Raw genomic sequence first — 26,017 nt, forward strand, 5'->3', positions numbered from 1 at the left:
CTCCCCCACACCAGGAGGGCATGGGAGCCATGGCACAGGGACCTCTGTGCTAGCAGTGCCCCAGGCCATGGGGGCTTCCCGCCACACTGCACCAGTTTCAGCTTCAGAGGGCGGGGCTGAGCTGCAGGACACCAGCCCCTGGGGACAGTACCCTCAGCACCCTCTCTGATCAGCCAGGTATCGCCAGCCTTGACCCCGGGGAGAGAGTTCAGGCACAGCTCCCAAATTCATCTTTATTGGCTGCTGCTCCTGTCCCCCGCCCCGCCCCCGCTGTGCCTGGCATGGTCGTCTGTGTCCAGGAGAGGGCAGCAGGACTCTGAGGTCAAACTTGCGGACAGCAGCACTGTGGCTGCTGCGTGTGGGAGTCCTTTGTGGGAAGGGGCTGGCTCCTCTCTAGCCCCCTTCCGAGGGCGGGGGCTGTCTGCTAAGAGGCTTTGCCCCCACCCGGCCCGGGGCACCTCCTTCAGCTCACCCACTCACTGTCTCATCTGCCCTGCCCTGGCTGGGACTCACAGCCCCCCAGGATGCCCCCTGTTCCCAATCTTGCAGCTTCCAGCGCCAGGAGCCCCATCTCCCCTCCCTGTGGGCCGGCCCAGCTCAGGGGCCAATGCCCTGTGTGTGTGTCGCCCTCAGCTGCTCCCCGGCCACGCAAGGCTGTGACTGCCCAGGCAGAGTCCCACGGGGCAGGACAGCCCAGGGCCTGAGCCACGTGAGGACTGGTGGTGGGGGCTGTTTGTGGCCAGGTGAGCGAACACGTAGCAAGCTCCCCCTGCCTGGGGTGCTCTCTCTCGTCCTCCCAGACCCGGGCTTCTCCCCAGTGTGTCCTGGGCACAGGTGGCAAGGTGCTGGCCCCCTGCCTGCACGGTACCTGCTGGTGGCAGGAGGTGCACCCAGGTTGCAAAGGAGGGGCTCGCGGGCGGCTTCCCTTCGCCCGGCGCCGATTGAGAAACACCGGCTCTTAGAAGGAACATAATGGAATCCAAGACAAATCTGCATTTCTCCAAAAGTCAGAATAGTCGCCCTGAGTTCCCACCTCGGGATGGGGGCGGGGCCGAGCGGGGGCGGGGCGGAGCCTGCCCTGGGTAGCCCCTCCCTCCAGGCCGCCTCTGTTCTGTTCCCCGTGCGCTGGACTGTGGCCAGGCCAGGAGATGTCCAGGGCCGGGGAGAGGGACCGGGGCTGCTCCAGGGCCGCAGGCTCCGGGGATTCGGGAGCCCCGAGCGGCCCCCGTGTGGCTCCCGTGTGGCCCGAGGGGCAGTGAGCTGCGGAGCAGGTGTGTGTGTGGGGAGGGGGCTCCCGACCCGCGGGGACCCCGCAGAGGTGCCTTTGGGGCTCCTTCCCCCACCCCGTGAAGGCCCCCGGCTCTGCTCTCGGCAGAATGGGGCTGCCTTTGGTGCACGCGGCCCCCACGCCTGCTCACAGCAGCCCCGGGCAGCGCTGGGGCTCCGGGAGACGTGGGCGCTGCGGATCCAGCGCCCGCTGTGGGCTGCGCCTGCGCGGACTCCAGTGCTGAGGCCCCCCCTCCCCCAGCCCTCGCCCCCCACACCTCGGCGTGGGACTGGGACTGAAGACGCGGGCGGCCAGGTTACCAGAGGTCTTTGTGGGACAGAGGAGGAGGCGGTGACCACGACACAGACACGCGCAGAGGGGCGCCGCGTGCAGGTCCCCGGGGGAGGCGGCCAGGGTCTGCTGCTACCTGACCCCCGGTAAGGCCCAGCCCGCTCCTCCACGCCGTCTGGAGAGCTCACGCAAGCGCAGACCCTCAGGGCTCCGTGGGGCTTCCAGGGCGGGGGTCTCCCTCCCCACCCAGTGCCCTTCGGGGCTCCGCCGGGCACCTGCTGGCTGACCGCGGGGGCTCCCTCTGGCCCAGGGAACGCAGCTCCAGGTGAGAGACTCACCGCACGCCAGTGGGGTGTCGGCCTCAGACGCCCCTGGGCCCGAGCGGCCGCCCCAGCCCCCCTGGCTTCATGGGGGTCCCGGCCTCTCTGGTCTCCACGGCTTCGTTTTCCTTCCACGGTTGAAGCATCTTCCTTCTGCGGCAATGAGTCCTGAGGTTAATGCTGTGTCCTGCCCTGCACTGGGGCCAGAGGCCCTCCCTGCACTTGCTGGACTGGTGTCCACGCACCGGCGGGACAGGGGCACAGCGCCCCCTACTGGCCGTCTGTAGCCGCCTCTCCTCCGCAGCCCAGGGCCGTCCAAGGCTGCCCCCCCCCCCCCCCCCAGCGCGATGTCCCCGCCCTGTGGCCTGCTGGCCCCTTTCCGCGGCTCCTCTTCAACCCAGGGACAGCTCCGTGCGCACACTCTGTGGGTCTGGACAGGTCTTCCTTGCCATCTCCCTCCTCTCGCTATTTCTCGCACGCCTGCTGCGTGGGCGCCCCGTGGGTGCCACAGCCAGTCCCCTCCTCTCTGGATCGGCCCACTCCAGGGGCTCTCTGCTATGGCCTGGGAAAGCAGAAGAAGATGGCCAAGTCCTTGGGCCCCTGCACCCGCCTGGGAGACCTGGAAGGAGCTCTTGGCTCCTGGTTTTCGGATTGGCCCAACTTGGGCCATTGCAGCGATTTGGGGAGTGAACCAGATGGAAGACCTGCCTCCCTCTGTTTCTTTCTCTCTCTCTCTCTCCCTCCCTCCCTCCCTCTGCCTCTCAAATAAATAAACAAATCATTTTTTAAAAAATAAAAGATGCAGCCGGCGCCGCGGCTCACTAGGCTAATCCTCCGCCTAGCGGCGCCGGCACATCAGGTTCTAGTCCCGGTTGGGGCGCCGGATTCTGTCCTGGTTGCCCCTCTTCCAGGCCAGCTCTCTGCTGTGGCCCGGGAGTGCAGTGGAGGATGGCCCAAGTGCTTGGGCCCTGCACCCCATGGGAGACCAGGAGAAGTACCTGGCTCCTGCCATCGGATCAGCGTGGTGCGCCGGCTGCGGCGGCCATTGGAGGGTGAACCAACGGCAAAGGAAGACCTTTCTCTCTGTCTCTCTCTCTCACTGTCCACTCTGCCTGTCAAAAAAAAAAAAAAAAAAGATGCATAAGCACCGTGTGCAACAAGCGTAGAATCTGCAGTGTTTTAAAGCCCACGTGGAGTATTTTAAACAAAACTTGTGCCACGCAGAAAAGCAGCAACTGAAATCACGCGTTGTATATTTTCTGAGGCTTTGGGTGTCAGATAGAAATTTAAGAATGGATCATTAGACAGTATTCCCGTGTCTTTAAAAAAAAAAAAGCCACAGGTCAAAGAAATCCTAGGAAATTAGAACTATTGTCACCAATCGCTGACTTACATCCGAGCCTGTGAGGTGCAGCTAAAGTCACGCCCAGAGGGAAATGCGCAGCCCTGCCCACGAAGGGAGGAGAACGGCTGAAGGCAAGGACGGGGTCTGTTGGACTCGAGTCTGTTTCAGGGCGGCAGGCGAGGCAAAAACAAACAAAAAAACAACTGGGAAACAGTCGAAGGAAGAAAAAGCAACAGGACTAAGTAAATGCAGCAGGAGGAGGCTGGCTGGTGAATTTGAGTTTTGTAGTTGTTGGCTTTTAAATGCTTAATTTTAAAATTTGTTTTCATCTACTTGAAAGGCATGGGGGGGAGAGAGAGGGAGAGGAAGAGAGAGAGGGAGGGAGAGAGAGAGAGGGAGGGAGAGGGAGGGAGAGAGAGGGGAAGGGAGAGAGAGAGGGAGAGGGAGGGAGAGAGAGAGAGGGAGAGGGAGGGAGAGAGAGAGAGGAAGAGGGAGAGAGACGGAGTGAGAGGGAGAGAGAGGGAGGGAGAGAGAGGAAAAGGGAGAGAGAGAGGGAGGGAGGGAGAGGGAGGGAGAGAGAGGGGGGGGCTCTTCCACGTGCTGGTTCACTCCCCACACGCCTGAGACAACCAGGGCGGGGCGGACTGCAGCCAGGAGCCCAGAACTCCACCTGGGGGCCCAGGCAATCGAACTGCCTTCGGCCGCCTCGAGGGGCCGGGCTGGAAGTGCAGGCGCCGCCGCCCCCCCCCCCCCGCCCCGCACTCTGCTGGCGTGCGCAGGCGCCGCCCCCCCCCCCACTCTGCTGGCGTGCGCAGGCGCCGCCCCTGGCGGAGGAAGCCGGCCGCGGCACTCACGCGAGCAGCACGAGGCAGAAGCAGAGCAGGGCGGCCGCGAGGGCTCCGTACACGACGCCCTGGAGCAGCCCTCTCAGGAACACGTCCGGATGCCGTCCTGGAGGCGGCAGGAAGCGACGCGGTGCTTCTGCTCCCGAGGGTCTGCGGTCTCGGCCGGGATTCCCCGCGCCGTCCCCGTGGGCACTCACCTGCCAGCAGGAACACGCGGGACGTGTGGGTTCCGTACGGGTTCCTGCCCTCACAGTGGATCGCCCTCAGCACTTCCGGCTCCCCGTCGAGGTGGACCGTGCTGTTGACCCAGGGGCCCAGCGCGCTGGAAGTGGCGGGCAGGCTGCTGTCGCCCGCGGGGGCGCCGCCCAGCCACCAGCGCACGGAGGGCGTGGGGATCCCGTGGAAGGCGCACCGGCACCGCAGCGTCTTCTCCACGGTGCACGAGGAGCTGAGCAACCTGGCAGGTGCTAGGACGGGGGGGGAGGGTCAGCAGTCAGAGAGGTCCCCCTACGTTCCCTTTCTGGTCCGCTGCCTCTGCTCTCAGCCCCGGCCTCTCCGCCGCTGCAGAGGAAGGCGTGAACGCTCCCCAGCCTTCTTCCCCTCGGGGGCGGGTCTTTCTCCCGGGACCACCACGTTCCCCAGGCTCTGGCAGCACTCACAGACCACCTGGACCTCAACCTCGCCGCTCCTGGCCGGGTTATCCCGGGCCAAGTTCATGCGACGACACCTGCGGGGGCTGCCGCGGGCCCCCGGCCTTGGGGTGAAGTGCAGCGCCGGGGCGTTGCTGGAGCCGGCCGGCCCATCCCCGGGCAGGGAGGCCTCTCGGGTTCCTTCGCAGGTGCCTTCGATGGTGCAGGTCACGGTCCCCCGCTCCCTAACCACGAGGGTGTCGGGAACGTAGCGCTCTGGTTTGGGGGTCAGATCTGAAAGAGAGAGCGGGGGGCGCTCTGTGGACAAAGGACCCTCGGGCACACCTCACAGCTGCAAGTCCTTGGGCTCCGTGGTGCCTTCCCACCGCGAGCCCCGACAACCTCGCAGCATCGGAGTTTTCTTCCCCTGTGCCCACCCATCGTCCAGGCGAACAGACCCAGCAGAGGCTGAACCTGAACTCTGGACCGAGGCTGAGTGAGGCCGAGCGAGTGCTCTGAGAATCCCCACGGCCCACGAGTCCTCACCTGTGCCGCCGACTAGAGCTCCTCGTGCTGGCCCCCGTGGGTCTCCCTCCCTCCCACCCAGCTCCCCACGGGGGCTCTGCCCCTTCCCAGCCCCCTGTGGTCATCCTCTCCACCCCCTAGTCTCCTACTGAGTGGGCACTGCTTCTGGCCCACTTCCCCACAAACTGCCATTTCTACATAGAAAAATAAAGTACTTTGGCATAGTGGGTAACACCGCCACCTGCAACACCAGCATACCATTTGGGTGCCTGATCGAGTCCCGGCTGCTCCACTTCCAATCCAGCTCTCTGCTGTGGTCTGGGAAAGCAGTAGAAGATGGCCCGAGTCATTGGGCCCCTGCCACCCACATGGGAGACCTGGATGAAGCTCCTGGCTCCCGGTTGTTGCCTGGCTCAGCACTGGCCATTGCATCCATTTAGGAAGTGAACCAACAGATGGAAGACCTCTCTTTCTCTCTCTCTCTCTCTCTTTCAGGAATAAATAAATATTTTTGAAAGATTTGAAAAATCAGAAAAGGAAATAGCCAGCTAAACCCATGACGTGTGTTACGTTTGTAAACATCAAACACCTAGGGTTTTGTTGATGCTCAGTGCTCGGTGGGGAGGAACCCACGCAATTAGCAGAAGCCCTTCCAGGTTTCTTCCCGTCTGAGCCACTGACCGCAGGAGGCCGGCCATCACCTGCCAGGGACGGCTCCGTGCGCGCCCTCGGGAAAGCACTTCCACGCCCTCCTGGATCTGCGTGGAGCAAGGACGTCCGGCTGTCGCCTTGGGGCGTGGCACGGACCAGCAGGGTACAGTCTCGTTCCTCGGGATGCCCCGTCCCCCGGAGTCTGGCCTCGGCACCGATGACGGTGGCGGGGGAGCTGGCGCTGCCACTGAGCCAGGAGCCCAGGATCACGGAGCTGTCGGGCGATTCTCTGGGGAATTCCAATACACAGGGCGTTGTGGCGCACAGCCTCTCTGCCGCCGGAACCTTCTTAACGTCCAGCAAAACATGAGCAAGGAGCCCTGAGGGGGAGAGAGGCAGGTTGTCGAGCAGGCACACGCCGCATCCCACCTGTGTGCAGTAGCCCACCTGTGCACTGAAGGGGTTAACCTGACCTTGGCACCTGCCCAGCTCCTGGGAGGTGTGCTCTGAGCCCTGGCAGTGTCCTGGTGCGCGTGTCTTTGCTTACCCTGAGCGCTGGGCTACCCTGGAAGTCTCTGCCAGCAGTGTGACTTGTGGTGGGGGTGTGACAGATACAGGGGCAAAATCACCAGACCGGGGACCTCACTTCCCACACCAGGTCGCCGCACCCAGGACTCTCAGCACTTGCCTGTGGGTCACCATGTGGCGTCTCTTCTCTGTGACGCGACTCAATAACCCACTGCACGGGTGATGTTGCGGAGGGAGCAGGTGTGGCAGGGAGGGACACGGCGTTCAGACAGAAGCCAGAGCCAGAAGGGCTGGGCACTCAGCCAACAAAATTTTTGGTGACTATGGTGGAGGTGGGACAGGTGGCAGGTCATCTGCCAATCATAGATCACAAAATGACATCTACTACCTATTGTTTATCAAGCACTTCATTCTTTAGCTTCTCACCGCTTCACCGCCCTGCCCACCCCAGCCTCCTCCCACCTGTCTCTCCTCCACTTACCCAGCCCTAGCAGAGGCAGTGCCATGGATCTCAGGGCCCAGAGACGACTGGGGTGTACCCTGATGCTGCTGCTGCTGCTCTCAGACCGGGGTGTCCTGGGTTGGGGGAGGATCTGGAAGAGGTGAGAGGTGGGGCAGCAGTAATGGCATGGGGTCTTCCTAGGAAGAGGTCTGCTCTTACTTTTAAGGGGTCTTTGCCTTGCCAGTCACCATTTTGCAAATTAGGAGCCTCACGGGGCCTGGCCTTAAAGGACAAGGGTCATCCCCGGATGAGTCCCAGTTGGTTCAAGGGAGTGTGCGCTCGAAGCTCTCTGTGGCTTGTCCCCTTCCCTACATGGTCCCAAGTCCATCTTTCCAAGCCAAAGAGAAAAAGCAACCCTTCCCCCACACATCCCACCTACTCCTACTTGGGGGCGGGGCTGACTCAGGCCACACTCCCTTTCCAGACCGTCTTCCAACCTCCAGACACAATGCAACTTCCTCCTGGTTCTTCCCAGCCAAGATGGAAGCCTCCTCAGTGGCCCTGGGCAGCTCCCATCTGATACCGTCCTTGGCTTCTTCTATGACTTCACTAAATATGCTCAGGGGGTCAAGGCTCTGGTTGGGCGGGGAGGACCATCTATTTCCCTGGCTCCTTCACACCTAGGGTGGCCGGTGTGACAGCACTGCCCAGAGAGCCCCGTAGGGGCATGCTATAAGATTATTATAGTGGACAGGTTTTATTCAGCTTGCTCTCTCTCTCTCTCTCTCTCTCTCTCTCTCTCTCTCTCTCTTTTGGCAACCACAACTGAGTTCTAAAGCTTTTCTGCCTATAGTCCAAGCCAATACAAGCCCCAATCTCATTTTGAAAAACCGTTTCCGTAACAAAGAAAACTAGACTGGGAAAGCGCTGAAGGGGATGCTCATTTCCCCGCAGCAATAAATCAAAAGATACTGTTCTGTGCTACAAGATGCTTCAAGAAAGCTGGGTGGGTGCCCTGCGAAGCCGAGAGTGTTGGCACAAGGAGCATGGACCCTCGCCTCTGCAATACAGTTCTACGTGAATATTCATGACTGGGAGTGTCTCATCCTAATCTTTGTTCACACAAATCTGTCCTTGGAAGAACAATTTAAGCAAGTGGTCTTGGGAGACCCCAGAGATATCAGGTGGTATCCCAGATCCAAAGAAAACTTGTCTCCAAATAACATGGCATCTTGATGGGTGGTCTGACTTGTGGGCTTCTTGCTCTGGCGAGAAAAGTGCCAACATCTCCGTGTTCCTGCCTTGCACACCATCAGCTCCACAACCAGCATGGCGTTGACTTATTTTTCTTGTCTTCCTGCATGGGTGAGGGCTTCTGCATGATGAATAGAATTGCATCTGTTCATCCTTGCCTTGTTCCTAATCTTGGATGGATGTGTTCAGTTTGTCATCATTAAGCTTGCTGGTGTCTGTTGGTTTTGACAAATTTTGTATAGTCTTTCTATCATCATGAGGGAGTTAGGTCCATCTTTTCTTGTAGTCCTATGCCTGGTCTTGAAATCAGAGTGATGACAGCCTCATGAAACCAAGTATTGGTTCTCCTATTTTCTTCAAGAATTACGTAGAATTGGCGTTATGAACACTTACTCCTTAAATGTTTGGTGGGCTCCACCAGTGGAGTCACCTAGGTCTTTAGTTTCAAACATGTAAACACGTGTAGCTCCAAGTGCAATTTTTGTAATAGATATAGGGATATTCAGGCATTATCTATTTCTTCTTGAATGAAACTTGGTTATTTCTATCTTTCAATGAGTTCTAAGTCAGTAAATTTGCTGGCATAAAGTTGCTTGTAGATTTCCTTATTGTCGTTGAATATCTCTGGGATCCATCTTTCGATATGCTCAGTCGCTCCCGACATGTAATGTGTCTTCTCTTTTTCTTGATCGGTTTACTCAAGGTTGAAGGATTTTATTGAGTTTTTCTAAAGGACGGGGGTGCTCGTCAGTTGTATACATCAACCAGACTGGGCTTGGGTGTGCCGGGTCTCTGGTCAAACATTTCGTGGTCTGCGAGGGTGCTTCCAGAGTGACTGGCAGTGACTCAGAGAACAGAGGCAAGGAGATGTCCCCACACCAGTGCGGGCGGCCATCAGCCAAGGTTCAAACAGAGTACAAAAGCAGAGGAAAGACAAACAGCTTCCTGCCTGGGGCTGGGGCAGCGCCGTCTCCTGGCCTTGGGCACTGAGGCTCGTCCGTCTCAGGCCACTGGGCTTGGGCTGAACCACATCCCCGACTGTCCTGGCTTTCTGGCTTGCAGAAGGCAGACTGTGGGACATCTTGGCCCCCACAAGCACACGAGCCAGTCAAAATGTGAAACATTTCCTAACTCCTCTTGTGTTATGGGTTGATTTCTGCCCCTAACAAAAGATCTGTTGCCACCTTAACCCACTGCACCAGCGAACGGGGCCTTACGTGAAGCAGGGTCTTCGCAGACGTGAGCAGGTTCGGATTCGGCTGCTTCTTCCCCGTTCACACTCTGGGGTCTGTGACGCAGGAAGAGCTGTGTCTGTGCACTCCCCACACCCTCAGTTCTTGGGGGGAGGGGCTGTTTCATCTTCCTGAGTGTCCCCATCAGCCGACCGCTGTGGCCAGGAGGGGCTTTTCTCTCACTTTGGGCAGGTCAGGCTTTCTCAGCATCCTCACCTCCCCTGCACCTGTCTCCCTGGCTGTCCTTGGGCAGAGGCGTGTTTCCTGCCCCTTCCCCAGAACCAGTGAGCTCTGCGTGGGCCCTGGGTTTGGCAGTTTCCCCACCACCCCTGCGAAGGCGAACTCCTCCCTGTGTAGCTGTGGATCTCTTCCTGGGCCATGAGGGTGCGAAGGTTTCCTCTCCCACCTCCAGAGGCGGAAGTTTTTGTTGCTTTAGAAGTAAGGCCTGGGAATCAGGACAAGTTTCATGCTGGGGTGCTTTCTCCAGTCCTCACCCTTGTCCCCCTTCCCCTACTCTCTCTGGTCATCAGCTGGTAGGGACCAAGGGAAAAAGATGAGCGTGGAACACCTTTGTGTTTGCAACTCCCGGCTCTCCTGCATCATCAGGTAAGTCATATTTTGTCTTTAATAATTCATTGCAATTGAAGCTTTTTCTTCCCATCTTTAGGGACGATTCCTCCTTTGCGCCGATGAGGGTGAGCCAGCTCCCTGCTCCTTCTCTCCTTGGAGGGGCTGTTACCGTCTGGAAATTCTGTAAACATCACTGCTTACAGCTTAGCTCTCTGAGTAACAGAGTCATTATTTTACAAATAATCTGGCTCCTTGCCTTGCAGGGTGGAAGGGACACTCTCGTGTGGCTTTCTGTATCCTAATTGGAAGCAGACTCCTCCTCCCTCTTGATTTAATTGGTCTCCCCCAGTGTTTCTGATGCTATTTTACTTCTCAAAAATATTTTTACTTATTTGAAAATAGCAGAAGGAGTGGGAGAGGGAGATGGAGAGATATCTTCCATCTGCTGGTTCACTCCCCAAATGCCTGCAGCAGCCAGGGCCGGGTCAGGCTCAAGTCAGGAGGCAGGACTTCCATCCAGGTCTCCCACATGGGTGACAGGAACCCACGTCCTTGAGCCATCATCGGAGGCCTCCCAGGGCGCATTAGTAGGAAGCTGGGTCAGAGGTGGAGGCAGGGTGCTGGCACTGTGGCGCAGCAGGTTAACGCCCTGGTCTGAAGCACCAGCATCCCATATGGATGCCGGTTCGAGACCCAGCTGCTCCACTTCCGATCCAGCTCCCTGCTATGGCCTGGGAAAGCAGTAGAAGATGGCCCAGGGCCTTGGGCCCCTGCACCCACATGGGAGACTCGGAAGAAGCTCCTGGCTTCAGATCAGTGCAGGTCCAGCCGTTGCGGCCCATTGGGGGTGACCCAGCAGATGGAAGACCTCTCTCTCCACCCCCTCCCTCTCCTCTCTCTGTGTAATTCTTTCAAATAAATAAATCTTTAAAAAGAAAAAAAAGTGGAGGCAGGACTCAAACCCAGGCACTCCAATATAGAAAGTGGGACATCCCAAGTGCCCCCATTTTTCTTGGTTTTTGGGTGTTTCTATAGATTGTGGTCTCTCTAGATTTTGGCTGCAATCACTTAAAAACACGCCTCACGATGTGTTAAAGAAATAAGGACTTCGTTTCCGCACATTTCTCTCAGAATCAGAGGCTGGCGGCCGCCTGGTGAGAGTTACGTAAGAAAGTTGACTCACGCGAAAACAACTGTTTCTCCTCAGAAACAGCTCCGATCCGCGTTTTCAAACACTGAACACGCAGAGGCTTTCGTGCGGCCCGCGCTTGAAAAAATCCAAGTCGCGCATCCCAGCCGGAAGTCCCAGCTGCTTCCAAACAACCAGGCCCGGCGCCCCCCGGCAGCCTCCACTCGCTCACCTGTGGAACGGGAGCGTTTTACTGAGGCGCCTCCCACGGCCCCTCAGCCGCCAGCACGCCGAGGGCGGCCCAGGGTCGCTGCCTCCGCGGCACCATTTCCGGGAAGTCCTCCCGGATTGCCGTGCGGTGCCCGACGGCGAGAGACGCGGTGACCGCAGAACTGGCCTTCCCGGGCGACAAACTGGACTGATTTAATGACCGTGAGCCCGGCGAGCTCCCACGCGGAACCCCCGTGTGCACCGGCACGGACCAAGCGTGACTAGCGTGGAGGAGAGCGGACTGAGCACCGACCCGAGTTCCCGAGGCGGCCTGAGCTTCAACAACCTCCCCACGGCCGGAGGTAACACCCGGATGTGGGCCCTAAGCCCCGCCCCACAGGTGCACCACTGAGCATGCGCGAGTCTGCCGAGGGGCCAATCAGGGCTTCACGATGTGCGCGGGGGCTGCTGGGAAGGGGAGGGGCCGTGGATAAGGACGGAGTCTCCCGCGCCTGAGCCGGGCCTCAGCAACCGTTCGCAGGGGGTGCCCCCAGCCGTCAGGAGTAGGGGTTCTAGACCCCTGCCCAGACTGACGCGGGCCGGTCCGCTGTGAAGGGACGCGCCTCCTCGCCCCCGATCTGCGGGGACAAGCAGGCGATAGGGCTCTTGGGAGCCATTGATCAAGAACAAAATGGCCAGTGCTGTGCCCCCCCGGAAACAACCAGAAATCACCTGTGTACCCTCCTTTGCTTCCCGTCCGGCAACCAATGCAACACGTGGAATCCTGGCTCCCCGTTCCCAGTCCTCAGCCTGTTTTCCGTTGTCTCTCCCACTCCTCTGGATCTCAGTCTGCTCCCAAGCCCCCCACTCTCCCTCTCCCCAAGCTTGTGTTTCTCCCTCGCTCCCTCCCACACGGAGGATTTGTTTCTTCAGTAAAAGCAAATTGCAAGCAACTGCAAACCTCCGCTAGGTAAGATTCCCGTGAGCCCGCACAGAGGGAACTAGCCCTCCATCAGTGCGGACAGGAAGCTGAATCTCACCCCGGAGTCCTCGGGGCCCTGCACGTGTTAGCCCCGGCGGCTCATCCCCACTCAGCGCCAGCCTCTGCGCTGCTGAATCCACCCAACGGCTCCCATCTCTGAGGCCGGAGTCTGCTGTCCCTCTCTCTGGCAAGCTCGTAGTAATCCTCGAGGTGTCGCACAGGACTCACTTTCTCCAAGGGGCCTTCTCTGGCTCTGGAATCTGAACTGGGGTCCCCCCTTATTTTCACATACTACCCCGTCCTTTTTCTTTATTTTTTTTTATTTTTTTTTATTTTTGACAGGCAGAGTGGACAGTGAGAGAGAGAGAGACAGAGAGAAAGGTCTTCCTTTGCCGTTGGTTCACCCTCCAATGGCCGCGGCTGGCGCACCGCGCTGATCCAATGGCAGGAGCCAGGTACTTCTCCTGGTCTCCCATGGGGTGCAGGGCCCAAGCACTTGGGCCATCCTCCACTGCACTCCCTGGCCACAGCAGAGAGCTGGCCTGGAAGAGGGGCAACCAGGACAGAATCCGGCACCCCCGACCGGGACTAGAACCCAGTGTGCCGGCGCTGCAAGGCGGAGGATTAGCCTAGTGAGCCGCGGCGCCGGCCAACCCTGTCCTTTTTCTTCCTAGAATTTACCAGCATATTAAACTAGCTTTGTATCTCTTTGTTTTCCTGTGTACCTGTGGCGGCCACAGAGGCAGGCTCAGGGTCTCCCTTGTTCCCTTCATTCTACGGACCAGGTTGTGAGCTCGTGTTCCTGTGGAAGCTACGAACTTTCACGCAAGATCAGGAGGGGGTTGATGTCAACATCCCCCCTGAGCACGAGGTAGCTGTCACACTGGTATTTATTCACAAACACAGCCCCGGGGAAGGGGTGACCTCTTTCTGTGCCCTGAAAATGACAGCATTTCAGCTCCAGAAGGGAGGCTGTCATCTGTTCTGAGGACAACAGCACACAACCATGGTCCATTCTTTTTTTTTTTTTTTTTTTTTTTTTTTGACAGGCAGAGTGGACAGTGAGAGAGAGAGAGAGAGAGAGAGAGAGCGAGAGAGAAAGGTCTTCCTTTTGCCATTGGTTCACCCTCCAATGGCCACCACGGCTGGCGCGCTGCGGCTGGCGCACCGCGCTGATCGGATGGCAGGAGCCAGGTGCTTCTCCTGGTCTCCCATGGGGTGCAGGGCCCAAGCACCTGGGCCATCCTCCACTGCACTCCCGGGCCACAGCAGAGAGCTGGCCTGGAAGAGGGGCAACCAGGACAGAATCCGGCGCCCCGACCGGGACTAGAACCCGGTGTGCCGGCGCCGCTAGGTGGAGGATTAGCCTAGTGAGCTGCGGCGCCGGCCAACCATGGTCCATTCTAATGCTAGAATTTCAATCCCCACATGCCTGCCTTGCAGCCTGACCAAGAAATCTCGCAATAACCTCTTAACTGGGCTCTTTACTTCTTCTAAGTGCATCTTTAATTCTCTTTCTCTACATAGCTGATCGCTTGTTTGCTTAAAAATTTTCAGCAGATTAAAACTTTTTTTTTTTTCTTTTTTTTTTTTCTTTTTTTGGGGTGCAGGGCCCAAGCACCTGGGCCATCCTCCACTGCACTCCCTGGCCACAGCAGAGGGCTGGCCTGGAAGAGGGGCAACCGGGACAGAATCCGGCGCCCCAACCGGGACTAGAACCCGGTGTGCCGGCGCCGCTAGGCGGAGGATTAGCCTAGTGAGCTGCGGCGCCGGCCAGCAGATTAAAACTTATTCGTTCACTCAATTGTCTGACAGACATTTGAGAGAACTTGTTCTACATTTTAGCACCACTCTAGGTGTTCGTGATCAAGCAGAAAACAAGACAGGGCGAGGGAGGGTCTCTGCTCTTGTGATACAGGACATTCTAAGCTCCCGCAAGATCACACTCCAGCGCCTCATCTTGAAAACTTTCTCCACCTTTTGCCTGCTCCAAAGGCATACGGACACTAAGCGTTGAAGTTGGCATTCGGCACAATGAGATGGCTTCAAGGCGTGGTGCTCTCGGGTGTGAATCTTAGGAACTGGGCACACACAGGAGGGGCATAAAAAGTTACTTCTCCCTGGGCCTGTTTCATAGGTTCATCTGTATTTTCCCTTCTTTTAATGCCATGCAAGGGTGGGACATATTTCTTCTGGCTGATTCAAACAACACATGGTAGGTTTGCCTTGGCAGGCCGTAGGAGCAAGTCCAAGATGGAGCGTTGTCAATGGGGAACAAGTGTAAGGAGCAGCTTGGGGTGGAGAGGACTTTCTGAGCTGAGGGGCCTCTGGGGGCTCCAGGTTCATTGCAAACCCCAGGGTTCCTGAGAGCTCTCCGAGTTTTGTGGGCTTTTGTGATTCTGGGGCTAATGAGGACTCCAGGCATGATGGAGTTTCCACGGCTTAAGCGGCTCCGGTTTATCTTGCTTTTCCTGGAAGGAGAAGTACAGAGAGGGGAAATCAGAGAATGTTGGAATAGGTCTAGAGCGAGGTGTCCAAACCTTAAACGGACACCCCTTTGACCACACATTAAGACGATGTGGGGGAGGCACTGCTTTGCCTTTTCTCAGAATCCCACAGTTGGCGCCTGCAACCCCGCCTTCTCCCTCTGGTCTTCCCTGTGCATCCCCGGTACCTGGCATTCCTTGGGTTTTTCATAGACTACGCAAGGAAGTCTCGCCTGGCTTCCCTGGGCAGTTCTGGTCCCTCTCTCTTCTGGGCCACTGTAACCCCCTGGCTCAGTCCCCTTATTGTGAGGTGCCCTTCCCACCACCCTGGCTACTCTTCTGAGAGAATCTGACCCAATTTTGGGATCCCAGCAGAGAGACAAGGAGGAGGCATTTCAGTAACTATCGGTGGACTCTAGCAGATGCCTGGTTTGCTCACAAAGAGACGCCGGCTGCTAGCACCGAATGTTAAGAGGGAACGAGGCACTTCAAGTCCTGGAGAGTCATAAGTGGCTGATAACAGGGAGGCCTAGAAGCCTCGGGCACCGTCCCTTCCAAGTCCTGCCAAGGCCGTGTGATAAACCAACAAGTAACCTGGGTTTGGCTCCATCGCCATCACTTAGGGCAGACTCGGGCCCTGGCGCCCATGCTGCTCTCCTGCTGCCTGCCAGACTCAGAGGCCAAACCCTCTGTTTTCCACTCTGAAGCTGTTAGGGGGCCCCTCCCACAGCCCTCTTCTCAGTGGGGACCCAGGGTGCTGGTGTGCACGAGTGTGTGGAGGGTGTTGGTTCCAATTCCCCTTAATTTCTCTTAATTTTCAACTCTCCTTCCCTCTGCAGGCCTTAGCTCCACCAACTATAAGATGATCTGCAGGCAAAACTGGGGGTGGGGGGGATGCTTTCCCCACAGCAATGTATGGGCCACTCCCCACAGTCTTATTCATGTGCTCCTCATAGACTAGATTCCAGGCCCAACAGATACCCACCAACGGCTGGCTCTCAGATGTTGGGGCGATGGTGGATTCTCCCATCTCTTCGGGCTTCAGAGATCTCTGGGGTTCTTGGCCTGCTCTGAGTTGGGGGCTCCCTTTTGCTTTGATTGCTGTGATTTTCTTTGTCTGCTTCATTCGCATATGTTTCACTCTGAGGAGAGGAGTTTCTGACCAGCTGTGGCTCACCACCTCCCTGAATCCCACGGCGGGCTCTGCTCTTGGCCAGCAGTTCCAGCCTTGAACCCCAGCAACACTGCCTGCTTGCTGTGTTGTCTGTGGAAATCCACACAGCCTCTGCGGGAATGGGTTTTGAGTGCTGTGTGGTAGGGAAACCCTGCCTGCCGGGCTGTGGGGGCTCAGCTGAGGTCAGCTACAAGAGGGCCTTGCAAACCACAGAGAGACTGTTGCTGGTCGGTAAGTCCTCTTGGTTACACCTGGAAAACAGCTCCTCACTTTGTCTTGCCCCCTTCCTCCTCCTTTTCTCTCTTGAGAGCTTGTGCCCCAGCGAAGGCCTGGCTCTTTCCTGCTCCCTGACGCTGGCACCGGCTTCCTGCGTGGCCTCTGGCCTCCTACCTTCTCTGGTCCGTATGCCTGCCTATGCTCACATTTTTCCTTCCCAGGTTAGCATTCCCCATGGCTCCCAACCGAAGATTCAGCCTAAGCCTTCTGGATTGGCCAGAGGTTCTTCGGCGGGCTCTCTGGCCTGACCCGCCGGAAAGTCTGGCCTTCTCACTCCAGGCTTCCAGCCAACACGTTCAGCCAGGATTCAAGAATCTTCACGCACTAACACCAACCTCACTCTCAGCCATTACCTCAATGTACCTAACATCACACAAAGACTGGAAATGCCTCAAATGTGGACTTCTGGCATATGCTACTTTCCAACCAATGACAGCTCAGCATTCCTGGCCCACCCCGGACAGCGTCACAGGGATTCCCCTGGCTTCTCCAGGATCACAGTGGGCTCCTTGGCTCTCCTTTATAAAATGCCCGGCAGCATTAGTCTTGATGGCTCTGAACTGTGATGACCACGTTGGAAGTCTCTTTGTCTTTTGAGACTCTGAGGTTCTTGCGGGGGTGGGGGTGGAGTCCCTGTGTCTGTACTACCACGAGGATCTGCTGGGTAGCAGGCTTTGGGGGAGGCTTGTGGGTGGATTTTAATTTTTTTGACAGGAAGAGTGGACAGTGAGAGAGAGAGACAGAGAGAAAGGTCTTCCTTTTGCCGTTGGTTCACCCTCCAATGGCCGCCGCGGCTGGCGTGCTGCGGCCGGCGCACCGCGCTGATCCGAAGGCAGGAGCCAGGTGCTTCTTCTGGTCCCCCATGGGGTGCAGGGCCCAAGGACTTGGGCCATCCTCCACTGCACTCCCGGGCCACAGCAGAGAGCTGGCCTGGAAGAGGGGCAATTGGGACAGAATCTGGTGCCCTGACTGGGACTAGAACCCGGTGTGCTGGCGCCGCAGGTGGAGGATTAGCCTAGTGAGCCGCGGCGCCGGCCGTGGGTGGATTTTAACTCTGGTATTCATTTGCGTGTGCCCCCCAAAAGCTCATGCGTGAGAAACCTCATTCCCAAAGCTATGCTAATGGTGCTTGCAACTGGGACATTCGGGGAGCAAGCAGGACTGTAAGAAACCATGAGAGTGGGGAACCTTTGATGGCATTAGTGGTTATATAAGGAGAGGAAGAGGCCCCTCGCCAGCACCAGCATCGCCATGTGATGCTCTCTGCCACGCTGTGAGGCGGCAGGAAGACCCAGGCAGGTGCTGGTGCCGCGCTCTGCCCAGCCTCCACAGCCATGCGCCAGATCCTTTTCACAAACCGAGTGCTTTGCTTTAGCTTCGGAGAATGGACTGAGATGTACTCACATGACCGGGAGGAGGCAGAGGAAGAGCAGTGTAACTGCGAGGCTTCCGTAGACAACACCCTGGAGCAGCCCCTTCAGGAAGACCTGCGGAGCCAAACGGCTCTTTCCTGGAAGCAGGGAGCAGGTGAGGAAGGCTGCCCTCCCCAGACCCCTGATGTGGAGCCACAACCCTGCCCCTTCCTCCTGCCCGGGCGCCAGTCCCCACCCTGCTTCTCATCCTCACCCTGTGCCCGAGCCCCCGCCCCCACCCCCGCCCCGCACTCTCACCTGACATCAGCAGGATGCTCAGAGCATGGATCCCATTTGGGTTCTTCCCCTCACAAACAAGGCTCGTGCCTGTTTCTGGCTCCTCGCGCAGGCTGATGGTGCTGTTAGCCCAGGTGCCCAGCATGCTGGAAGTCACTTGGGGGCCTCTGTCTGTGCCGCTCACACCCACGGGGGCGCCTCTCAGCCACCACTGCACGGAGGGCGTGGGGGTCCCGTGGAAGGAGCAGCTGCATTGCAGCGTCGTCTCCAAGGAGCAAGAGGAGTTGACCAGCCTGGCAGATGCTGGGGGAGGGGGTGTGAGGAGTCAGCCAGGTGTCCTGCCTCTGCGCCCCTGCTTCCTCCAGGGCCCAGCCTTCTCCCTGTGACTCACAAGGAGCCTCTGAAAGACTCTGTAAAGCCCCCAGACCCAGGGTCTCACAGACAAGTCTCCCTGCATCTTCCCTCCTCTGGCCTGAACACGAAGACTCACCCTTCTCTGGCAGAACGTCCGGTGCATTTGATGAAGGCTGATGCCGGCTGTGGTCCCCACCTGCCCTAGGCTGGATATCTAAGCTGAGCTCCCCCTCGGCTTCTCTTCCTTCCATCCACAACTTTCCTGGTTTTGTTGTGATCATTTGTGACACTTGTTGGGCCAGCCATTTCCTTTCTCTTTGCTTCCTAGTGTTGAAAACCAGCGTACTCACCAAACCTAGTGTCATTGCTATGAGAGTGAACGCTTGGAGGCTGGCGGGGCCGCAAGCCCAGTGATGCTAAAGTGTTACTGATTCAACAGATAGACCGCCTTTGTCGACTTCCTTCTCCCCACCCCCAAGTGGCCATCCCAATCCAAGACTGCTAGGGTGTTTTCTGGGGAATAACATTCGAAACTGCCCCCACTCTACATAAAATAGGCAGTAGGACTTTGGATCGTTGAGTGAATATCATGCACTCATAAGGAAAAGTCACCTTCACCAAGGAGTCCTATAGTGGTCCTTAACGTTTGCAGGTATTTCTTCATTAGTGTTGAGGCTCCCGGGAGGAGGAGGGGCACGATTTCCCCTGACCAGTAGTTCTGGGTCTTTGGACGTTCCATCTGGCTCACCAAGGGGAATGTTGTGGATCTGCAGGGCACTGTGGCACACAACGCCCACTCCACTGCTGTCTCCATGTTGTCTTTCGCATATGAGAAAGGATGCCCATGGAGACTCCGAAGAACAGACTCACTCGAGGCTTCCAGCGGCAGCTGAAACAGCTCCTTCAGGCTCATGTCTTCCTACTGCTCTAACTGCACGGCCACCCTTACGCCAATCTCACTCCCGGGCCAATCCGCCCCAGATAGCCCGGCCCTGCCACAACCAGGCTCACGGCTGTCTAGTCCACCCTGGCTATTTGGTACCCGTGCCCTGGTGTCCTCTGTCTTCACACCACCGATCCATAACCCGCCCAGCCCGTGTCCCGGCTTCTGCAGACGGCCCCCGCGCTGCTTCCCTTCTCTCACACCTGGCTGTGCGTGTGGGAGCCCCATGTGCAGAAGCAGCAGCAGCGGCTGCCGGGAGCAGGAGAAGCCCTTGGCCAGGCGGTTCAGGAGTGAGGTGATGGGGACGTCAGAGTAGGCAAAGCAGGACGTGTCCTTGGCAAGGCGAGAGCTTCTGTTCCTTTGGTCATCCCAAAGACCTGTTCACCTGGAGAAGCAGGAATGACACCAGGTGAAGCTTCAGGAACAGCTGGGGGCAGGGGGACCCTGCCACGGTTCTCTGTGAAGCCCCAAGACCAAGTCTCCTTTCCTCTCTCTCCCATGGTCTCAAAGCCCAACAGCCAGCTGGCTGTCCCTCAAAGGGAAGTTTTCTGGCCCAGAACCTCAGCATTCACCACTGGGTGGTGCTCACTGGCCTTTTTTTTTTTTTTTGACAGGCAGAGTGGACAGTGAGAGAGAGAGACAGAGAGAAAGGTCTTCCTTTGCCGTTGGTTCACCCTCCAATGGCTGCCACGGCTGGCGCGCTGCTGCCAGTGCACTGCGCTGATCCGAAGGCAGGAGCCAGGTACTTATCCTGGTCTCCCATGGGGTGCAGGGACCAAGCACTTGGGCCATCCTCCACTGCATTCCCGGGCCACAGCAGAGAGCTGGCCTGGAAGAGGGGCAACTGGGCCAGAATCCGGTGCCCCGACCAGGACTAGAACCCGGTGTGCCGGCGCCGCTAGGTGGAGGATTAGCCTAGTGAGCCGCGGCACTGGCCACTCACTGGCTTTTACTACAACTCAAATCTTCCAATAGATTCCAAGACTTTTTCTGAGTACCTTCATGGATAGGAACTAGCAATATTCCTAGATATGCAAAATGTGTCCTCCAAAATTTGAATAACTGAACCAAATACTGGGTCTCTAACATGTTCTGGTCACCAGATGTCCTCTACTGTTTTAAGTTAATAATCTGTGTGTGACTGGGCAATCTTACTGGTTTCCTGTTTAGCATATTCAGCCAATACTGGCTGAAGGGAGGATTTAAATGCCTTCTGTTACACAGTCATAGGTTGGGGAAACATCCTTCCAGCAGACACACCTTCCATCCCCATGATACATTCAGGTAAATGCATCCTTGTAGAGTGTTCAGCCATTCCAGTTTTCATCTGAATCTACTTAATCCTGTAAAATCTTGCAGGCCCATTCTAACTACAGCTTGCCAATCTAGCTATAACTCCTGTTAGGATTTCACCAACAGATTTTGGAATCACATTGTATGAGGCTCACATATCAAGGGAGCCTGGAAATATCTCTTACCCGTCTCCTGACCATTTTACTTCTAATATGAATATAATTTTCTGTCCCAGCTGGGGATTAAGCCAAGGGACCCAAGCCTTTTTGTCACTTATCTTTATTTATTTATGCATTTTTATGTACTGGAGAGGCAGAGAGAGAGAGAGATTGCATCTACTGACTCAGTCCCCAGATGCCCTCAACAGTTGGTACTGGGCCAGACAAAAGGCTGGAGCCAGGAGCTCAGTCCAACTCTCCCACATGCATGGCGGGGATGCGAGTTTTTGAGCCATCATCTGCTGCTTCCCAGAGTGTGCATTAGCAGGGTGATTGGATGGGTAGTGGGGTCAGAACTCAAACCCAGACATTCTGATATGGATTGTGAGTGTCTTAATCAAAGTTTTAAGTGATATGCCAAGCCCCCAGCCCTTGTCTTATAGGTTCCATTACCTCAGGGACATCAGTTACTCATAGTCACATTCGTCTTCTGACTTTAAACTTTCCTCCAGGGGCTGGCACAGCAGGTTCAAGCCCTGGTCTAAAGTGCCAGCATCCCATTTGGGCACCGGTTCTAGTCCCGGCTGATCCTCTTCCAATCCAGCTCTCTGCTATGGCCTGGGATAGCAGTGGAAGATGGCCCAAGTCTTTGGGCCCCTGCACCCACGTGGGAGACCCGGAAGAAGCTCCTGGCTCCTGGCTTCGGATCGGCGCAGCTCCGGCCATTGAGGCCATCTGGAGAGTGAACCAGTGGACGGAAGACCTATCTGTGTCTCTACCTCTCTCTGTAACTCTGTCTTTCAAACAAACAAACAACAACAACAAAAAAAAACCTTTCCTCCTATCTAGGATAAACAGAGCAGTCTTGACTATGGCCCTTCAGTGTTGCAGACCTAGTTGGGGGGGAGGTCCCATTGGTCCAGCTAATTTCCAAGGGTGCTCCATAGAGACTTTTGTTTTAACTCCACTAATGTCTTCTTATAAGATTTGCACCATTTGTCGTGTCCCCTTAATTCTCCCTGTATTTCCTCATTCTCTTGTGAGCCACCATGATCTTCTTTGCTGTGTGTTGCTTCAGCATAACCTTTCCCTTTAGCGATGGCCCTGAGGTTAGCAGCTGCACTCAAACTGATCAGAACCCAAGCTTGGTCCAGGGTCATTTTAGCTGTTACAGACACAACCAACCAAGCGAACGCATATTTAGCTTGTTTCCTTATGCATCCATGATTGAGGGTTGGATCCATCATTGTGAAAAACCGTTGGTAGCTTGTACTTCCTGGAACTGGCTACAGAAATCCTCATTTCCATGCTTGTGGGTCACCTCCTTACAGTCCAGGAATCAAAGGTCAGTCATCCCAACCTTACACCCTTCCTTTTTACAAACCATGGTTCAGTGATTCAGGTTGTCCTAGTAAACCCCATTCTGATGCCAACTGAAAAGCTTGGGACGCCGCACAAGATGCCCTCACTGCTGACACCAGTTGCAGATTTGGGGGTCTCTTCTGACCACTCGCAACTCTGAAATCAGTTGCAAGACTTTGGGGCCTCAGGACTACCCTTAGGTTTGCTTATCCACCAGATGTACTCACAGGATTCACTGAAAGCTGTTTCCCTCAGAGTTACTGTCACTCACAACTCATGGATACTGATTAAATCAGCCACGGATAAGGGCAGAGCCTGAGAAAGTTCCAACTGCAAAGCTCCAAGTCGTTCTCTTCCTGTGGAGTCCCTGACAGCGTAACTTAACCTTCCTGGTGATGTTGCGCAACCATCGGCACAGGATATAACCAGGCAGAGAAGCCCATCCAGGCCCTGCATCTAGAGGTTTTATTATGCCCCCATCTCTTGGGCAGGATTGACTTCCCCCCATGGCTGATCTTATTATCCAGCTCCCCCTGAAGTTGAACTGATATCCCTTGATTCAAAACCCCCATCCTAAATTACATTGTTAGACCACCTGGTCTGGTTAGCTCCCACTCCAAACCAGCCCTGTTGTTAAAAACATCAGAGAAGGGCCGGCGCCGCGGCTCACTAGGCTAATCCTCTGCCTTGCGGCACCAGCACACTGGGTTCTAGTCCCGGTTGGGGCACTGGATTCTGTCCCAGTTGCCCCTCTTCCAGGCCAGCTCTCTGCTGTGGTCCGGGAGTGCAGTGGAGGATGGCCCAGGTGCTTGGGCCCTGCACCCCATGGGAGACCAGGAGAAGTACCTGGCTCCTGCCTTTGGATCAGCGCAGCGCGCCAGCCATGGCAGCCATTAGAGGGTGAACCAATGGCAAAGGAAGACGTTTCTCTCTGTCTCTCTCTCTCTCTCTCTCACTGTCCACTCTGCCTGTCAAAAAAAATAAAATCAGAGAAGGCCATGCCTTCCCTGAATCACGTTTTTAGACCATCCAGTGTAATTCAAGGGGAGGTAACACTCCTATGATGCACGGCCCTCTCAGAGCATAGAGATTTCCTCCAGAAGCCAAGGGCCATGGCCAGATCTCTCTTCAGAGAAGGTTAAATTCCTTATAACTCCATGTTGGGTTCAGGAGAGCAGTTATCACTAGGTTTGAAAATGAGAGATGTGTTTGGAGAAGAAAGTCCGAAAGGGGTCGTGTTTTCAGTTTTAAGCTTGATGGTGGGTATACAATGTTGGTAAGCCATTTTTATGCCTCTCAGTATGCCTGAAATATCTCACATTTAAGTGAAAATTGGATGGCCTGTCATTCATATAAAAGTTTTATATATGTGTATTGTATGTAAGTGTATACACATAAATTCACATATATTGTACTCATAAATATATATAGTGAATGAATATAGCAAAGCAAGGATGTATGACATGGGTAGAACATGGTTTAGGAAAAGTAGTTGATTTTAAATTTCTCATTTCCAGGTTTATTACAACATAGCTTGTGAGACACGGCCAGGGTGTATTTTCATAGAAGACAGCTTAGCCGGAGTGAAGCCACGACACCAGCCTCGGTAGCACGTAGGTCGGAGGTGGCAAAAACCCCAGAGTAGGTCAACTGCTGAGGTTGGCTTGCGACCCTCGCACCACCTGTTACCTCTGTAACCTCCAACAATTCTGTAACGCAGGCTACACAGTGCTCCTGCGACCCAGGTCCCGGAAGTGTGTTGGCCTTGGTGTTACCACGAAGTTACCTCTCCCCCAGACACCCCCATCCCTGGTACCCCACCCACCCTGCCTTGGGCACCTGTCGGGTTTGGGTTGTGCCTGTCAAGTTCCTCAACCGAGGAGGAGCTAGGGACGGGGATCCGAGGGGTGCCTGGGAGCAGACAGCAGATTTCAAGTACAGAACCCTTACCTGTGGTCACCCAGCTTTGCACAGCTCTCCCCTGGCCCGCTCTCCTCTCCACGTCCATCTTCTAGGCAGTGGAATGTGGGACTGAATCAGGCAGCCTAACAGACCCAGGGTGTGCTGGCGATACGCAGTCTGACAGATTGGGCAGTCTCAGCGCCGGGCCCGCTCCCAACGATGGCCAGGGTCGCCCACAGGCCCCGCACCGCCTGGCCACCGACCTGCTGGCGCCCCCCACGAGAAGTGCGCGGCAACCCCAGCAGCCAATCAGCAGCTAGATGCGCTATGCCACAGCCAATCAGTGAGGCAATTGGAGCTTAACGCCCTCGGGTGCCTGCCTCTTGCGGCTGACGTACAGCCGCTAGAGCCAATCAGGAAAGGGCAGGGTCCACCCTCCTCCGAGGTCTTCCGGCCTGAGCCCCTAAGTAGCGATGGACGAGGCGCAGCCAACCAGCAGCTAGATGCGCTATGCCACAGCCAATCAGTGAGGCAATTGGAGCTTAACGCCCTCGGGCGCCTGCCTCTTGCGGCTGATGTACAGCCCCTAGAGCTAATCAGGAAAGGGCAGGGTCCGCCCTCCTCCGAGGGCTTCCGGCCTGAGCCCATAAGTAGCGATGGAGGCTGGAGTCGTGGGTAAGGACGAAGCCACCAGCATCCTGTATCTGAGAGCTGGATTGAGTCCTGGCTGCTCCAGTTCCCTGCTAATGCACCTGGGAAAGCAGCAGGAGATGGCCCACATAATTGGGCCGCTGACACCCATGCGAGAGACCCAGTTGGACTTCCAGGCTCATGGCTTCAGCCTGGCCCAACTTCTAGGGTATCATTGAAGATTTGTGGGTAGTGGGGAATCCAAACACTTGAACTATCTTCTGCTGCTTTCCCAGGCGCATCTGTAGGAAACCGAATCTGCAGCAGAGCAGCCAAGACTCCAATCCCCACTGCACTACGGGATGCCGCCGTCGCATGCACACTGTGGCTCAACCCACCGTGCCACAGCGCCAGCCCCCGAAGTGGCCACTTAACTTCTGCACCAAACGCCCACCCCAGAACTGACTGATATATGTTTTTTACCCTACAGCTTTGCTGAACTCATTTATTTGCGTCATCAGTTTCACACGCACACACGTGTGTGTGTATGTGACACACAGAGAGAGATCTATAAGCTTTTCTATATATCAACAGGTCATGTTGTCAGGGAACAGATATAATTTTTCTTCCTTTTCAGTGAAGTGCTTTGTAGCTCTTCCTGTTGCCCAGTGAATCTGGACAGAATTCAGTATTATTTTGAACAGAAGTGGCGACAGCAGGTGCTTTTGTCTTGTTCCTGGTCTTGGAAGAAAATACTTCATTCTTCCACCATTGAGTGTGATGTAAGCTATGAGTTTTCTGTGTTTAACTTCTATTATGTTGAGGTATTTCTAGTTTGTTGGGCGTTTTTAGCATGAAAGGATATTGGATTATGTCAAGTGCTTTTTGTGCGTCAATTGAAATGATTGTGTGTGGTTCCTTCATTCTATTCCTGCAGTATGTTATGTTGATGGTTTTCATATGCAGAACCTCTGTGCGTTCCAGGAATAAATCTTAGCTAGTCATGGTGTGTGCTTCTGATTTCCGTTTGCTACTATTTTGTTGTAGATGCTTTTATCAATACACATAAGACATTGGTCTGTAGCCTTATTTCCTTGTAGTGTCTTCAGCTTTGTTAGCAAGGGTAACACTGGCCTCCTAGAACAAGTTAGGAAGAGCCCATTCCCCTTCAGTTTGGGGGAAGTACTTGAGAAGAATTAGTGCTACTTCTTTGAATATTTAGTATATTTAGTAGAATATACCAACAAGGCCAGCTGGTCTGGGGCTTTTCTGTGGGAGGGTTTTTTTTTTTTTTTTTTTTTTTTTTTTTTTTTTTTTTATCTTTGACAGGCAGAGTGGACAGTGAGAGAGAGAGAGAGACAGAGAGAAAGGTCTTCCTTTTTGCCGTTGGTTCACCCTCCAATGGCCGCCACGGCCGGCGCGTTGCGGCCAGCGCGTTGCAGCTGGTGCATCACGCTGATCCGAAGGCAGGAGCCAGGTGCTTCTCCTGGTCTCCCATGGGGTGCAGGGCCCAAGCACCTGGGCCATCCTCCACTGCACTCCCGGGCCACAGCAGAGAGCTGGCCTGGAA

The 26,017-nt window shown here is 55.9% G+C and overlaps 2 protein-coding genes across 3 annotated transcripts; both read right to left on the reverse strand.

Annotated features, from left to right (window-relative positions):
* Nucleotides 1-4,044: 4,044 nt before the first annotated feature.
* On the reverse strand, nucleotides 4,045-11,623 carry LOC103346671 (sialic acid-binding Ig-like lectin 16). The gene is made up of 6 exons (XM_070062013.1): nucleotides 11,261-11,623; nucleotides 6,883-6,994; nucleotides 5,924-6,253; nucleotides 4,728-4,991; nucleotides 4,266-4,535; nucleotides 4,045-4,174 (listed from the first exon to the last, which is right to left on the reverse strand). The coding sequence occupies exons 2-6, from the start codon at nucleotides 6,905-6,907 to the stop codon at nucleotides 4,074-4,076; spliced, it is 990 nt and encodes a 329-aa protein (XP_069918114.1). The 5' UTR covers nucleotides 6,908-6,994; nucleotides 11,261-11,623; the 3' UTR covers nucleotides 4,045-4,073.
* Nucleotides 11,624-14,000: 2,377 nt separating this feature from the next.
* Nucleotides 14,001-24,075, reverse strand: SIGLECL1 (SIGLEC family like 1). Of its 2 annotated transcripts, none has more exons than XM_017340111.3 (5): nucleotides 23,866-24,075; nucleotides 19,306-19,487; nucleotides 17,827-18,108; nucleotides 17,561-17,666; nucleotides 14,001-14,691 (listed from the first exon to the last, which is right to left on the reverse strand). In XM_017340111.3, exons 2-5 carry the CDS (start codon nucleotides 19,328-19,330, stop codon nucleotides 14,352-14,354), a joined length of 753 nt encoding a protein of 250 aa, XP_017195600.3. In that variant the 5' UTR covers nucleotides 19,331-19,487; nucleotides 23,866-24,075; the 3' UTR covers nucleotides 14,001-14,351. The 2 variants fall into 2 exon arrangements, with proteins under 2 accessions (XP_017195600.3, XP_069919062.1); XM_070062961.1 differs by lacking the exon at nucleotides 14,001-14,691 and adding an exon at nucleotides 15,509-15,848.
* Nucleotides 24,076-26,017: the final 1,942 nt, after the last annotated feature.

This window comes from Oryctolagus cuniculus, chromosome 18, assembly GCF_964237555.1.
Source record: "Oryctolagus cuniculus chromosome 18, mOryCun1.1, whole genome shotgun sequence".
Classification (NCBI taxonomy): Eukaryota; Metazoa; Chordata; class Mammalia; order Lagomorpha; family Leporidae; genus Oryctolagus; species Oryctolagus cuniculus.

Bases quoted from the DNA above. Each gene is read 5' to 3' on its own strand.
- LOC103346671 (XM_070062013.1), bottom strand. From the start codon at position 6,907: ATGGCACTGCCTCTGCTAGGGCTGG. The intron at 4,992-5,923 runs GTGATGGCCGGC...TCTCTCTTTCAG, and splicing joins CACGGAGCCGTCCCTGGCAG to ATCTGACCCCCAAACCAGAG. The intron at 4,536-4,727 runs GTGAGTGCTGCC...CCCCCGTCCTAG, and splicing joins GGTTGAGGTCCAGGTGGTCT to CACCTGCCAGGTTGCTCAGC.
- SIGLECL1 (XM_017340111.3), bottom strand. From the start codon at position 19,330: ATGGGGCTCCCACACGCACAGCCAG. The intron at 18,109-19,305 runs GTGTGAGAGAAG...CCCCTCCCCCAG, and splicing joins GCTCCCACACGCACAGCCAG to CATCTGCCAGGCTGGTCAAC. The intron at 17,667-17,826 runs GTGAGAGTGCGG...CCCTGCTTCCAG, and splicing joins GAGCATCCTGCTGATGTCAG to GAAAGAGCCGTTTGGCTCCG.